At 43.7% G+C, this 16,352-nt stretch overlaps 1 protein-coding gene across 1 annotated transcript in view; it reads right to left on the bottom strand.

The window, feature by feature from the left end:
* Nucleotides 1-16,352, bottom strand: part of LOC138579844 (alpha-2-macroglobulin-like protein 1) — a 530,696-nt gene that overhangs the window by 331,193 nt on the left and 183,151 nt on the right. The window contains exons 13-14 of the mRNA XM_069650076.1: nt 2,725-2,788; nt 2,395-2,540 (exon numbers count right to left, since the gene is read on the bottom strand). Coding sequence (XP_069506177.1) covers nt 2,395-2,540; nt 2,725-2,788 — 210 coding nt within the window. The remainder of the gene's footprint in view (nt 1-2,394; nt 2,541-2,724; nt 2,789-16,352) is intronic.

Raw genomic sequence — 16,352 nt, 5'->3', positions numbered from 1 at the left:
ATCAAACAGTACGGGAAACATGAACATGCATGCAACCCCCTCAAAACACATCCAAACACCAACAAAAATAACCCTATCTCATTCAGCACAACAAGTCATCCAAAGGCACAAAAAAGATGAACATACACTCAACCTCCCGCAAAATACATCTAAACACCAACAAAAATAACCTTATCTCATTCAGCACAACAATGCATCCAACGGTATAGGAAACATGAACATACACTCAAACACCCTCAAAACACATCCAACCACCAACAAAAATAACCTTATCTCATTCAGCACAACAATGCCTCCAACGGTACAGAAAATATGAACATACACTCAAACCACCTCAAAACACATCCCAACACCAACAAAAATACCCATATCTCATTCAGCACATCAATGCTTCCAACTGTACAGGAAACATGAACATACAATCAAACCGCCTCAAATCACATCCGAACACCAACACAAATAACCTTATCTCATTCAGCACAACAATGCCTGCAACGGTACAGGAAACATGAACATATACTCAACCCCCCTCAAAACACATCCAACCACCAACAAAAATACCTGCATATCATTCAGCACAACAATGCATCCAACGGTACAGGAATCATGAACATACACTCAACTCCCCTCAAAACACATCCAAGCACCAACAAAAATACCCTCATATCATTCAGCACAACAATGCATCCAAAGGTAGAGGAAACATGAACATACACTCAGCCTCCCTCAAAACACATCCAACCAACAACAAAAATACCCTTATCTCATTCAGCACGACAATGCCTCCAACGGTACAGGAAACATGAACATACACTAAACCCCCCTCAAAACACATCCAACCACCAACAAAAATACCCTCATATCATTCAGCATGAAAATGCATCCAACGGTACAGGAATCATGAACATACACTCAACTCCCCTCAAAACACATCCAAACACCAACACAAATACCCTCCTATCATTCAGCACAACAATGCACCCAACTGTACAGGAAACATGAACAGACACCCAATTCCTTCAAAACACATCCAACCACCCAAAAAATAACCTTATCTCATTCAGAACAACAATGCCTCCAACGGTACAGGAAACATGAACATACACTCAACCCCCCTCAAAACACATCCAAACACCAAGAAAAATACCCTCATACCATTCAGCACGACAATGCATCCAACGGTACAGGAAACATGAACATACACTCAAACCCCCTAAAAACACATCCCAACACCAACAGAAATAACCCAATCTCATTCAGCACAGCAATGCCTTCAACGGTACAGGAAACATGAACATACACTCAAACCCCCTCAAAACACATCCCAACACCAACAGAAATAACCCAATCCCATTCAGCACAACAATGCATCCAACGGTACAGGAAACATGAACATACACTCACCCCCCCTCAAAACACATCTAACCACCAACAAAAATACCCTCAAATGCATCCAACGGGTACAGGAATCATTGATTGATTGATTGATTGATTTATAAAGCGCTTTGCACCAAATGAATATACACTCAACTCCCCTCAAAACACATCCAAACACCAACATAAATAACCCAATCCCATTCAGCACAACAATGCATCCAACGGTACAGGAAACATGAACATACACTTAACCCCCCTCAAAACACATCCAACCACCAATAAAAATACCTTTACCTCGTTCAGCACAACAATACCTCCAACGGTACAGCAAACATGAACATACACTCAAACCCCCTCAAAACACATCCCAACAACAACAGAAATAGATCTCATTCAGCATAACAATGCCTCCAACGGTGCAGGAAACATGAACATACACTCAATCCCTTCAAAACACATCCAAACACCAACACAAATAACCTTATCTCATTCAGCACAACAATGCCTCCAACGGTACAGGAAACATGAACATACACTCAACCCCCCTCAAAACACATCCGACCACCAACAAATATACCTTCATATCATTCAGCACAACAATGCTTCCAACCGTACAGGAAAAATGAACATACACTCAACTCGCCTCAAAACACACCCAAACACCAACAAAAAGACGGTATGCCACACAGCCAAGTTTATGCCACCAGAAAGACTAAACCTTGTGCTCACTCATCTCTAGGCATGGGCTCATCCAAGGGAACCTACTGGAAGCGTAGCACAGTACAATCCTCTCCGTCAACTCACCCACCGACAGACCACATCTAGACATCGAAAATAACAACCTTGAGCTCACCATTCCTGGGACACATTCAACCTGAAATAAGCTCTCAATGCACATACTCAACACCAGGCTTGTTGGAAATACCCTTAATTCAATCGACCTAGTAGTCACCCGACCATCACGGAGCCTAACCTCAAAAAACCCGCAATGCCCTTCGCGCAACACCCATCACTCACCTTGTTATTAAAGCACTGGGAAACTTGAAATTTGGCATTATCGGCAGCCACCTCCCCATCTGGGAATATGGTGTAGATGATCATTGTGGCCTTCGGGGCGAGGTCAGCTGTGATGTGCAGCGAGACCATGAATGCGCCGGTGAGAGCTGCATAGGAGGCATGAAAGAGTCAATAGGAAGTCTGAAAGATCTCACATGGAACCACCAATGCAGTGAGTGTATACTGTACATTCTAGGAAGAAGTGTGTGGTTGATATGCACGACCCCCAATCCAAACCCCTTTAAATCTATAGATCCGCTTATTGCAAAGCATGAGATTTCTCTGACTTACGACCACTGGAGCCAATATCGACCCTCTTCTGTCCACTTAGAGCGATCTCCTCTTTTGCCATAACCTGCAACAAAAGCGGCTCGTTAAAAAAGACTAATAAGTGTCTCAAACTTAGAGCAATTCCTTCTCCCAGCCTCCCCAAGATATGCAAATGAACCACTCGGGAGATGATGTGCAACTCTTCAAGGCTCTGCTAAATGTGACTGAAGAAGGGTTTCTGGGTGGTGTGCGCTCTGTACCCATGACCTCAATCTGGCACTAACTCGTACAATCCAACATGCTTTACACATTGCACTAACCGTCCTGTCGGTTTGTTGATTCCCATGCCTGCCTTCTTGTACTATGAAAGGTAGGCAGTTGGTCTGTCTGCCTATGACTGGCTCTTTGTGGTGTCACCAAGGAGAAATAAGCCGAAGCTGTAGCTCTGACTTTTTGGAATGCCACAGACAAGAGGTCCACCTGCCGCGCTTGTAATGTCACAGACAGGAAGTTCACTGCTTTTTATTGTGATGTCACTGTGAGGAAGTCCACCGCTCTTGCTTGGAATGTCAGAGACAGAAAGTTCACTGCTTTGGATTGTAATGTCACAGTGAGGAAGTCCACCTGCCATGCTTGCAATGTCGCAGACAGGCAGTACACCTGCCATGCTTGCGACGTCGCGGACAGGCAATCCACCTGCTATGGTTGCAATGTCGCAAACAGGCAGTCCTCCTGCCATGCTTGCGATGTCTCAGACAGGGAGTACACGTGCCATGCTTGCGATGTGGCATACAGGCAGTACACCTGCCATGCTTGCAATGTGACAGACAGGCAGCCACCTGCCATGGTTGCAATGTCACAGACAGTCCACCTGCCATGCTTCTATTTCTATTTCTTCTATTTTTATGTGTTTATAACGTGCCGGCAGCCCGCAGGCATCAGGGCGCGGAGAACATCCTGAAAGGAAAATAGCATATTAGGGAAGTAGGACAAGGTTAGTTCGTAACAGAAGCTAGTCGGTCATGTGAATGCCAAGTAGACCCTGGCAGGTCAGGGAGCTATTGGAAAAGATGTGTTTTCAAACATTTCCTAAACTTGCTATAGTTTTCTTCTAGTCTTAGATTAGTAGGAAGACAGTTCCAGGATTTGGCCGCTCTAATCGGGAAAGCTCTGCCACCACCGGCAGCTCGTTTCACCGATGGAACAACTAGGAAGCCTGAGTTGGCTGATCTCAGTTTTCTCCTAGGTGTGTAGGTAGAGAATTTCTCCTTAAAATATTTTGGGGCCTTGCCATGTAGGCATCTATGAACAATTGTCATGGCTTTGAAGAGGACTCGCTCCTCAATTCTGAGCCAGTGAAGATCCTTCCTTGCTGCTGATATATGCTCTCCATACTTGATTCTCTTAACAATGCGGACCGCATCATTTTGCATAACCTGGCAGCGTTGCAGCTCCTTCTTGGTGGCACCTACTAGCATCGCATTGCCATAGTCCAAACGGGACAAAATAGTCGCTCTTGCGATATTTGCAGCGTTAGTTTCACTTATGTAGGTTATGGTTTTTACTAAGGCTTGCGATGTCGCAGACAGGCAGTCCACCTGCCATGCTTGCCATGTCGCAGACAGGAAGTTGGTCTGTCTGCATACTACTAGCGGCTTGTAATATCATGGAGAGGAGTTTGGATGTCTATGTTGCACTGGATGAAGGTGATGTCACCAGAGGTCGGAGTTGAGTTCAAGCTATCGAGAACTGAGTTCCACCATTTTTATCTTTTTTCTCTAATTTTTTTATTTTTTTTAATTGTCATAGTCGAATGCATCCTCCTTTCAATAATTCTCATTAAAATTGTACAGCCGAAGTTACAATTCATCAATATCTAATAAAAGAATAGTATTTCAAAACACATGATATACATGTAGTAAAACACATTGCACATAATTCCAGATCATTATTAAATTTACATTTCGACAGTGTTTTCCCTTTGACACCTTATTTAAACATGGCATATTACAACATCATTCTCAGTTAAAATGTTCCTATATAAAATCAGTTTATACAATGAATGCACCATTAAGTTGTCACTAAATTGAAATCAATTTAAATGAATCAGATCTATGATAAGTTCAATGCTCTCAAATAATTCACAATAGCTAACTTAATTGATTGCTGCTGAAGGAGCATATTCCACAAAATCTTGCTTGTAATATTAGTTTACTCACAAAAATAAATGCTGAAGATATAGCCTTTGTTTATCTAAAAGTGCTACACATTCTGTTAGCAGATGTTTGATAGTTTCCGGTTGTCCAGACAGTTGGCAGAACATGCATTCAGTTTGTTCTTTACTGATCATTCTTCTGCTCCCTAGGACATCATTGGGTGCCTCAGATTGAATCTAAATCTTAAATAGTGGTTCCTGTATTTAGGATCCGGGAATTTTATAAAGTAAGCTTCTGTCGTATGTAATTTTTTAGGCAACAATGTGTGCACACAGAATAACTGTTTTTGCATACATTGTTCCCTTGTTGAAATCCAATATGCGTCCCACATCTTGGTCATTGCTCTGTCAGGATTAGTTTTAAGTAATTCCTCAGATATCCCTGCACGTGTGAGGGTATCTTGTATCTTTTGCTTCCACTGTTGAAAGACTTTATGAGGTGTTGCGTTCATATCATTTGCTACAGCTTTAATCAATAAGTGCTCACCAGAGGGCAGCAGATATTTCCTATAGAATGCACATAGCTTCCACATGGCTTCGGCATTTAATGATACAAGTCCCAGTCCATGTCTTAGTACACAGAATGACAAAGTGCTTGGGAGTTTCAGTATATTCCTCCAAAAATATCCCTCAAGTCGAGCCCAAAAGATTTCCACCATACATGAGAATTGGTATAACCTTCTGTTTATAAAATATCAAATGTGGGTCAAGGAGAACTTTCCATATCTGGCCAGATGTATTTTGGCCTCGGCAGTTGCTGTTCTTACCTTTCTTTTAAGATCTAATTGACATGGTTGGTCTGTAATGTGATTATTGGTATTTACCCCTAGATATTTACATTCATCAACTATTCGCAATCTGTCTCCTTGTAACTCCCATCTAAACACACTCTTCTTGCTAGCTCGCTTTGGAGCACTTATAATGACATTAGATTTCAATTGATTCACCTTTAGGAGGTTTGCCAGGACTTATCGCTCTAGTTGGCTTAACAATGCCTGTAGTCCCTTAGGAGTTTCAGCCAATAGCACTAAGTCATCGGCATAAAACACCCAAGGGAGCGCATGCTTACCAAACCTGGGTGAATCTGAAATGGCCTCAGAGAAACAAAGCCTCATATCAGAGATATCGAAATTAAAAAGTACAGAGGCCATTATGCACCCCTACTTCAGTCCTCTATATGTGGCAATATGATCCGATTGTTTGCCATCTAATGAAAGCCGTACCTGAATCGAAGTATCTGTATGGAATTGATGTATCCAATTACTGTATGTAAGTCAGACAGTTTGCTTTAGAAAGTTTCGTTCTCTTGGTAAGGGGATGTTATGGTTAAGTTGCGCTAATAAAAACCTAGGAAATTCAATGAAAAATCTTTGTTAAGGGGACGTTATGGTTAAGTTGCACTAATAAAAACCTTTGAAATAAACTGAAAAAACTTTGTTAAAGGGACATTATGGTTATGTTGGACTAATAAAAACCTATGAAATTCAAAGAAAAACTTTTGTTAAAGGGATGTTATGGTTTCAAGAAAAATAAAAAAAAAACAGAAATTCGCCAGTTATGGTAAGCTAAACAACCATAACTCGTGCCACCACCATGCACTGCTAAGACTAACACCCAGGACATCAAAGATGACATCACAAATGTCATTGAGAGCGAAGTTATAAGCCACCCAAAAAGTGCTCTGCCTATGGGATTAGCAACTTAACCATATCTACACAGCCACTACCGTGGCTGTGTAATTATATATGATATATCACCCCTTAACGATTCCACTACTTTTTACAAACATTTTCAACATTCTGGAATTGCACTTTTTGAAGTTAAAGGCATGGTCTAGTAAAACATTTTATTTAAAAATTAGATAGGCAACATAAAAAAAAAAAATACTAGCATTCTCTTTTTTAAAACTTCCTATGTAAAATTTTGAGCTATTCAAGCTCAAAATTCGCAAAAGCAAGCACATGGGCGCATCCATTTTGTGAAATGGATGCCCGCCTGTGCTGGCTTTTGCTTTTGCGGCACTAATGAAGGAAAAGCCAGCCAGCTGTAGTAAACAAAAGCTACCGCTGGGTGGCTTTCCCTTCATTAGTGCTGTACGCGGAGGACGGGGACCGGAGACCAGAGCAGGAAAGCTGCAGCTGAATCTCGGTAAGTGCTATTTATTTTTTTTTAAAATAAGCACTAGTTGCGTTTTTTTTTCTAGGTTTTCCGGGCTGGAGGAGCCCGGAAAACTTAGAAATAAAACCGCAGCTTTAAAAACGTTGTATTTATGTTTGAGGTCGCTTTTGAAGCGACCGCAAACATAAATACAACGTTATTGTGTTGGAAAACGCTGCGGTTTTTCTTTCCAAGTTTCTCAGGCTGCTCCGGCTCGGAGGAGCCTGAGAAACTCAGAGAGAAAAACCGCAGCGTTTTCCAACACAACCGCGTTGTGTTTCTGCCTGCAGTGGCTATCACTTTGGGTCTCCGGTGCTCCCCCAGGGGAGCACCGGAGACCCAAAGTGAAAGCCAAGGCAGGCAGAAACACAACACGGTTGTGTTTACATGCCGCAGTGTTTCTGCGTACAGCTGATTTCCCATTTGGGGCTCTCGGGCTCCCCACGGGGGGCCCGAGAGCCCCAAATGGGAAAGCAGATTTAGGCAGAAACAACGCGGTTGTTTTGGAAAATGTTGCGGTTTTTCTTTCCGAGTTTCTCAGGCTCCTCCGAGCCGGAGGAGCCTGAGAAACTTGGAAAGAAAAAACGCAGCATTTTCCAACACAATAACGTATTTATGTTTGCGGTCGCTTCAAAAGCGACCGCAAACATAAATACAACGTTTTTAAAGCTGCGGTTTTATTTCTAAGTTTTCCGGGCTCCTCCAGCCCGGAAAACTTAGAAAAAAACCACAGCTAGTGCTTATTTTAAAAAAAAAATAAATAGCACTTACCGAGATTCAGCTGCAGCTTTCCTGCTCTGGTCTCCGGTCCCCGTCCTCCGCGTACAGCACTAATGAAGGGAAAGCCACCCAGCGGTAGCTTTTGTTTACTACAGCTGGCTGGCTTTTCCTTCATTAGTGCCGCAAAAGCAAAAGCCAGCACAGGCGGGCATCCATTTCACAAAATGGATGCGCCCATGTGCTTGCTTTTGCGAATTTTGAGCTTGAATAGCTCAAAATTTTACATAGGAAGTTTTAAAAAAGAGAATGCTAGTATTTTTTTTATGTTGCCTATCTATTTTTTAAATACATTTTTTTACTAGACCATGCCTTTAAAGCATACTTTTCCATGTTACCACTCGATAGCAGTTACAGTGAAATTGAAATCTGTTTGACCATACATTCATGAAGCATGGATGACGTCTCAGCCTGGATTGTCTCAGCCTGGATTGAATCTATCTATCTTCATTTTTGCCAGGGGCAGATGGAGGAGGCAGAAATGTGAGAGCCACACTTCTGTGGACGGACACGGTTTGGACAGCCTGTCCTGTGGGAATGGTCTACCATCAAATGTTAGCCCAGATTGGCTCCCTGTACTTGTGGGCGGGACAAGACTAATATGCAAATTAATATTTTTCCTCTGTAGAGGGGTTCTTACATTTGTGTCTAATTTTGAAAGCCTCAAGGTTTTACCATAAGTTATAAAGGATGACCTTCCTGTCTGTGCCTACAGAGAAACAGCCTCACTTCACTGATGTGGCCCAACACACACGGGTCTGGGGTGCTGACGGCTCCCTTGCTCAGAGAAGAGTTGCTTATCATTTTGATGCTGGACTGTCCTTGTGGGTGGGACAAGACTGCATATGGATATTTCTCCTCTGGCAAGGAACAGTTGGCTCAAACGTGATTAAAGACCTTCCTGAGTCCCCCCATACCATCTACACAGGAAGCAATTTAAGCCCTGTTCGTTCTAACTAAAGAGACACAAATATTTGTGTCTGAAGATAGAGGAGGTCCTCTAAGAAGGAATACCTCCTTTCGCCCAACCTCACCCTGATTTTTGGAAAACGTGCCAAGTTGGCATCTCAGGTTCAATACTTAGATGTTACTTCTGGTACGGTTCAGGCCATTCACGTCATATGAGGTGGCTACATGGAATGTTTCTGCTCATGCCACTGAGTAAGTGTGAACTTGTAGTCGGAGCCTTAGTGGCCAGTTGCTTGTACTATTGTCTTGCACTCCTGGGGGTTACTTCAATCAGCCCAAGGTTTTCTAGTTTCAGCAGCATTGCTTCAGGTAGGTGTTAGGTGTAGATCCCAGAGGAGAAGACATCAGCGAGTAGAGGGGACTGATTTCGCAAACGCAATATATAAATGTTCCTCCTGACTGACTGAGGGACGTGCACAGTTAACAGAGTTCTATATCTCAGACCTCATTTGTTGGGTCTTGTGGCTTAGTACTTCAGTACAGGTGAAATGTGCACAGTGTATGGGAGAGGGAGCGAGGTGGAGAAGTCTGCTCCCTTGCATGGTATGCTGATCTCTCTTGCATACACGTGTGCGGTCAGGCTAGGCACGCAGAGCGTGGCAAGAGAAAGGGAAGAGAGACTGAATTCCACAAGGAGAAAGGAGACCTGTTGGAATCGATTAACCAGGCTGTATTTAATACGAGTAACCATCAATACCAACTTTGCATTTAGTGGGCCCAGCAGGTAGCCCAGGAGGAGCATAACTTCCTATAACCAGGCAGTATTCCATACTCACTCAGAATCAGCTCAGAAATATACATGCAAAATTTCATGCAGTTCCATTAAGTGGCGCTAAAGTTATAAGCCATCCAAGAACTGCATTTCACCAAAGCTGTAATGCTGAGCTGTTTGCGAACTTTACAGGACTGTTCGCGGACTTACGCGGTGAAAAACATCCATTTTTTTTGCTTCTTGCACCCATATCCCATCCCATTCTCATCACCCCTCACCTCTCCAGAAATTATTTGATAAATTTGACAAGTGCAATGTTGTGTTTTTTAATATGTTTTTACTGCGATGTCCGCGGACAGCGGCGAAGTCTGCGAATCCAAGATGGCGGGCTTTTCCAAAAATCTGATGCACTTCACGCTCTTCACCATCCAATCAGCGAATACATTGCATGTCCGCGGACATGACGCAAGCCGATTATCCAATCGGAGTCCTGTCCACGGAGCGAACAGGGAAGTGTGTCCACGGAGCGGACATAGATATCACTCATTTTTTGTGACCTACTTTTAGGTCGTTTTAAAAAAAACTACTGGACGGATTTTTACCAAATTTACAAAAGCATGCTTTCGGGACCAAGCCGCTGCTCCTGCCGCAAATTTGGTGAAAATACGTCCAGCGGTTTGGGCTGTAGGCGTGAGCAAAGTTTTCCCCCATTCAGTCTATCTGAAAAAATACATTTTGGGACCCCCCATATACCTTTGCTCCCACTGGACCAAACCTCACCAAACTTTGCAAAAAAGATCAGAGTGGCCCATATACTTATTTTCCAAAGTGTGGCGAGGATTCGTGCAGGGAGAGCGAAGTTATAAACCACCCAAAAAGTGCTCTTCTTATGGGATTAGCAACTTAACCATAACTACACAGCCACTACCGTGGCTGTGTAATTATATATGATATATCACCCCTTAACGATTCCACCACTTTTTGGAAACATTTTCACCATTCTGGAATTGCACTTTTTGAAGTTAAAGCATACCTTTCCATGTTACCACTCGATAGCAGTTACAGTGAAATTGAAATCTGTTTGACCATACATTCATGAAGCATGGATGACGTCTCAGCCTGGATCGTTTCAGCCTGGATTGAATCTATCTATCTTCATTTTAGCCAGGGGCAGATGGAGGAGGCAGAAATGTGAGAGCCACACTTCTGTGGACCGACACGGTTTGGACAGCCTGTTCTGTGGGAATGGTCTACCATCAAACGTTAGCCCAGCTTGGCTCCTTGTACTTGTGGGCGGGACAAGACTAATATGCAAATTAATATTTTTCCTCTGTAGAGGGGCTCTTACATTTGTGTCTAATTTTGAAAGCCTCAAGGTTTTACCATACGTTATAAAGGATGACCTTCCTGTCTGTGCCTACAGAGAAACAGCCTCACTTCACTGAGGAGGCCCAACACGCACAGGTCTGGGGTGCTGACGGCTCCCTTGCTCAGAGAAGAGTTGCTTATCATTTTGATGCTGGACTGTCCTTGTGGGTGGGACAAGACTGCATATGGATATTTCTCCTCTGGCAAGGCACAGTTGGCTCAAACGTCATTAAAGACCTTCCTGAGTCCCCCCATACCCTCTACACAGGAAGCAATTTAAGCCCTGTTCGTTCTAACTAAAGAGACACACATATTTGTGTCTGATGATAGGGGAGGTCCTCTAAGAAGGAATACCTCCTTTCGCCCAACCGCACCCTGATTTTTGGAAAAAATGCCAAGTTGTCATCTCAGGTTCCATACTTAGATGTTACTTCTGGTACGGTCCGGGCCATTCACGTCATATGAGGTGGCTACATGGAATGTTTCTGCTCATGCCACTGAGTAAGTGTGAACTTGTAGTCGGAGCCTTAGTGACCAGTTGCATGTACTATTGTCTTGCACTCCTGGGGGTTACTTCAATCAGCCCAAGGTTTTCTAGTTTCGGCAGCATTGCTTCAGATAGGTGTTTGGTGTAGATCCTAGAGGAGAAGACATCAGCGAGTAGAGGGGACTGATTTCGCAAACGCAATATATAAATGTTCCTCCTGACTGACTGAGGGACGTACACAGTTAACAGAGTTCAATATCTCAGACCTCATTTTTTGGGTCTCGTGGCTTAGTACTTCAGTACGGGTGAAATGTGCACGGTGTATGGGAGAGGGAGCGAGGTGGAGAAGTCTGCTCGCTTGCATGGTATGCTGATCTCTCTTGCATACACGTCTACGGTCACGCTAGGCATGCAGAGCGTGCCAAGAGAAACGGAAGAGAGACTGAATTCCGCAAAGAGAAAGGAGACCTGTTGGAATCGATTAACTAGGCTGAATTTAATACGAGTAACCATCAATACCAACTCTGCATTTAGTGGGCCCAGCAGGTAGCCCAGGAGGAGCATAACTTCCTATAACCAGGCAGTATTTCATACTCATTCAGAATCAGCTCAGAAACATACATGCAGTTCCATTAAGTGGCGCTAAAGTTATAAGCCATCCAAGAACTGTATTTCAGCAACGCTGTAATGCTGAGGTGTTTGCGAACTTTACAGGACTGTTTGCAGACTTTTGCGGTGAAAAACACCATTTTTTTTTGCTTCTTGCACCCATATCCCATCCCATTCTCATCACCCCTCACCTCTCCAGAGATTATTTGATAAGTTTGACAAGTACAATGTTGTGTTTTTTAATATGTTTTTACTGCGATGTCCGCGGACAGCGGCGAAATCTGCGAATCCAAGATGGCGGGCTTTTCCAAAAAATCTGATGCACTTCACGCTCTTCACCATCCAATCAGCGAATGCGTTGCATGTCCGCGGACATGACGCAAGCCGATTATCCAATCAGAGTCCTGTCCACGGAGCGAACAGGGAAGTGTGTCCACGGAGCGGACATAGATATCACTCATTTTTTGTGACCTACTTTTTGGTCGTTTTAAAAAAAAACTACTGGGCTGGATTTTTACCAAATTTACAAAAGCATGCTTTCGGGACCAAGACGCTGCTCCTGCCGCAAATTTGGTGAAAATCCGTCCAGCGGTTTGGGCTGTAGGCGTGAGCAAACTTTTTCCCCATTCAGTCTATGGGAAATAATACATTTTGGGACCCCCCCTATACCTTTGCTCCCACTGGACCAAACCTCACCAGACTTTGCAACAAAGATCAGAGTGGCCCATATACTTATTTTCCAAAGTTTGGCAAGGATTCGTGCAGGGAGAGCGAAGTTATAAGCCACCCAAAAAGTGCTCTTCCTGTGGGATTAGCAACATAACCATAACTGCAAATTATATATGATATATCACCCCTTAACGATTGCACCACTTTTTGCAAACATTTTCACCATTCTGGAATTGCACTTTTTGAAGTTAAAGCATACCTTTCCATGTTACTACTGGATAGCAGTTACAGTGAAATTGAAATCTGTTTGACCATACATTCATGAAGCATGGATGACGTCCAGCCTGGATTGTCTCAGCCTGGATTGAATCTATCTATCTTTATTTTAGCCAGGGGCAGATGGAGGAGGCAGAAATGTGAGAGCCACACTTCTGTGGACGGACACGGTTTGAACAGCCTGTTCTGTGGGAATGGTCTACCATCAAACGTTAGCCCAGCTTGGCTCCTTGTACTTGTGGGCGGGACAAGACTAATATGCAAATTAATATTTTTCCTCTGTAGAGGGGCCCTTACATTTGTGTCTAATTTTGAAAGCCTCAAGGTTTTACCATACGTTATAAAGGATGACCTTCCTGTCTGTGCCTAAAGAGAAACAGCCTCACTTCAATGAGGAGGCCCAACACGCACAGGTCTGGGGTGCTGACGGCTCCCTTGCTCAGAGAAGAGTTGCTTATCATTTTGATGCTGGACTGTCCTTGTGGGTGGGACAAGACTGCATATGGATATTTCTCCTCTGGCAAGGCACAGTTGGCTCAAACGTCATTAAAGACCTTCCTGAGTCCCCCCATACCCTCTACACAGGAAGCAATTTAAGCCCTGTTCGTTCTAACTAAAGAGACACACATATTTGTGTCTGAAGATAGGGGAGGTCCCCTAAGAAGGAATACCTCCTTTCGCCCAACCGCATCCTGATTTTTGGAAAAAATGCCAAGTTGGCATCTCAGGTTCCATACTTAGATGTTACTTCTGGTACGGTTCGGGCCATTCACGTCATATGAGGTGGCTACATGGAATGTTTCTGCTCATGCCACTGAGTAAGTGTGAACTTGTAGTCGGAGCCTTAGTGACCAGTTGCTTGTACGATTGTCTTGCACTCCTGGGGGTTACTTCAATCAGCCCAAGGTTTTCTAGTTTCAGCAGCATTGCTTCAGGTAGGTGTTTGGTGTAGATCCCAGAGGAGAAGACATCAGCGAGTAGAGGGGACTGATTTCGCAAACGCAATATATAAATGTTCCTCCTGACTGACTGAGGGACGTACACAGTTAACAGAGTTCAATATCTCAGACCTCATTTTTTGGGTCTCGTGGCTTAGTACTTCAGTACGGGTGAAATGTGCACGGTGTATGGGAGAGGGAGCGAGGTGGAGAAGTCTGCTCGCTTGCATGGTATGCTGATTTCTCTTCCATACACGTGTCGCGGTCAGGCTAGGCACGCAGAGCGTGGCAAAAGAAAGGGAAGAGAGACTGAATTCCACAAGGAGAAAGGAGACCTGTTGGAATCGATTAACCAGGCAGTATTCAATACGAGTAACCATCAACACCAATTCTGCATTTAGTGGGCGAAGTAGGTATCCCAGGGGAATATAACTTCCTATAACCAGGCTGTATTCAATAAGAGTAACCATGAATACCAATTCTGCATTTAGTGGGCCAAGCAGAGCGGGAGGATAACGTTCTATACCGTCCGATACTTGCTTTAGTCTCTGTCTCTTGTTTAACATCACTTGCATTTTGAAGCGCATGTATGTCCCCTGTGCTCTGCACCTCTTTCCCGGTGACCCAGTTGCAGGATGCCACACACTGGAAGATGGCACATGCTTCCTTTAGCATTGATTGCTGCTATTAATAGTGGATATGTCGTTCTATCTTGAGGTGGAATAGTTTTAATTATACTCTTTATTTCTCTCCCTACTAGGTTTGTGAAAATGTCCAACTTATTTGGGGCATTTTGATCTCCTACCGCTCTCAAGAACTCCTCAAACTCATCAATCCATTCTTGCCATCTCTGTCCTTGTGTTTCTTGCGGTTCCATAGCAAAGGGGTTTGGTCGCCTTAAGTAATTCAGTGGGTTAGTCGACATAAGTGTATTTGCGGAATTTTGGGACATTGTTGGCTGTTCACTTGCGTCTCCAGCCACATTTGCATTTTCAACTGACATTCCTGTATGTCCCTTTCACTTTAATATCCCAAAGTAATTTTTTTTCGAAATGAATCTGCAGATTTATCCTATTGTAGCCTGTCCACCACTTTTATGTGCAATGCGCTTACAACTCGTTTATTCATTTGCGGTTATAATTTTTACTTCTCTTTTCTTCTATCACTTTCTTTTCACGTGGACACTTTGGTTATTTTCCTCCAGCACCTTTCAATATTTCTCATGCACAATCTTGTGTATCTTTCTTTTCTGTGCATCCGTTAGATCGTTTGATTATGTGCTTTGTTTACATTTGTTATCCATTAATATGTGTCAGCTGTTGAACGCATCCGTGCGGGTTTGTATTATAATTATAGTGTATCCTGAATGCCCAAAATGGCGGCACGTTTTTTGATGCCTGTAGGTCCTTTTCTCTAATCCTTTCCGAGACCAAACACTTCCGTGGGCCGGCACGTATTCTGACTTACTTAGGTCCTTTCTTCTAGATCCCTTCAGCTACGTCCGGGCTCATGCGCTGCCGGTACGTCCCTTTAACTTTAAAAAAATGCTCCGCTCCTACCCAAGCCTGTCCTTATTTATACGAGTTTGTTTTGCTTATATTAAAATTATTTCCATGTAAGCGCCGCCCGCGCTCACCTCAAACTTCTTTTTCCAGTCCCGATCACAGTCTGCTCCTCCGACTCCGCACCATGTTGGTGGGCTTCTTTGTTTAACTGTTTCTCTTCGCCATATATGCTCCCGTCTGAAACAACCTGCCGTTCCTCAGCCAATGCATCCGCTCGGATTCTTCTCCCATCCTCGTCGCCACTGTTATATTAGCCTTAATCTATAAATTTTATTTTTATTTTTAAGTGTTTTTATTGGCATTTGCAATCATATACATAGCAGTAGAGCACGAAGTGTGCTTTATATTATTGATTATGTGTCGTGTCTGCCAAGAGAACAACAAATAACAACAAACTAACAAACAAAATTAACAGTAATAACAACTTTGACTGTCCACTCCCATGGAATCGTGACGTGGTCTTTATTCTGCGTGTTTGGCCCAGGACCGGGGCCACCCCTCTTCGTGGCCGTTTCAGGGCACGGCACTTGGAACGCACTCGGACTCATCAGTCTAATCGTGGTATTTTACCTGGAATTTGTGTCCTGTTGGGCTGTTCAGGGGGGTTTGAAGTCGGTCGAGAAGATCATGTCCCTCATGAGGGCTTTCCAGGACTCCAGTGTTGAGCTCACGTCGTCCCCGCCTCTGTTGTTTCCCTCCTCCCAGGCCCTGGTTTCGGCCATGGTCCATCTTTCCATTTCCCTGATCCAAGGGCCGTATCTGGGGCCTGCGGACGATTTCCAAGCCATCGCTATTGTTCTTTTCACAAGAATGGATGCCATGTCCATGAGCTTCACTAGATGTTTGATTTTGCCAAGTCTCGGGTGGGTGCCCAGGAGACACTCCTTAGGTGTCCATTCATACCTTT

This window comes from Ambystoma mexicanum, chromosome 3p, assembly GCF_040938575.1.
Source record: "Ambystoma mexicanum isolate Mex_15411 chromosome 3p, UKY_AmexF1_1, whole genome shotgun sequence".
In the NCBI taxonomy this organism is placed as follows: domain Eukaryota; kingdom Metazoa; phylum Chordata; class Amphibia; order Caudata; family Ambystomatidae; genus Ambystoma; species Ambystoma mexicanum.
The sequence above is the reverse complement of the archived record's forward strand: the minus strand, read 5'-3'. Positions and strand labels throughout refer to the sequence as shown.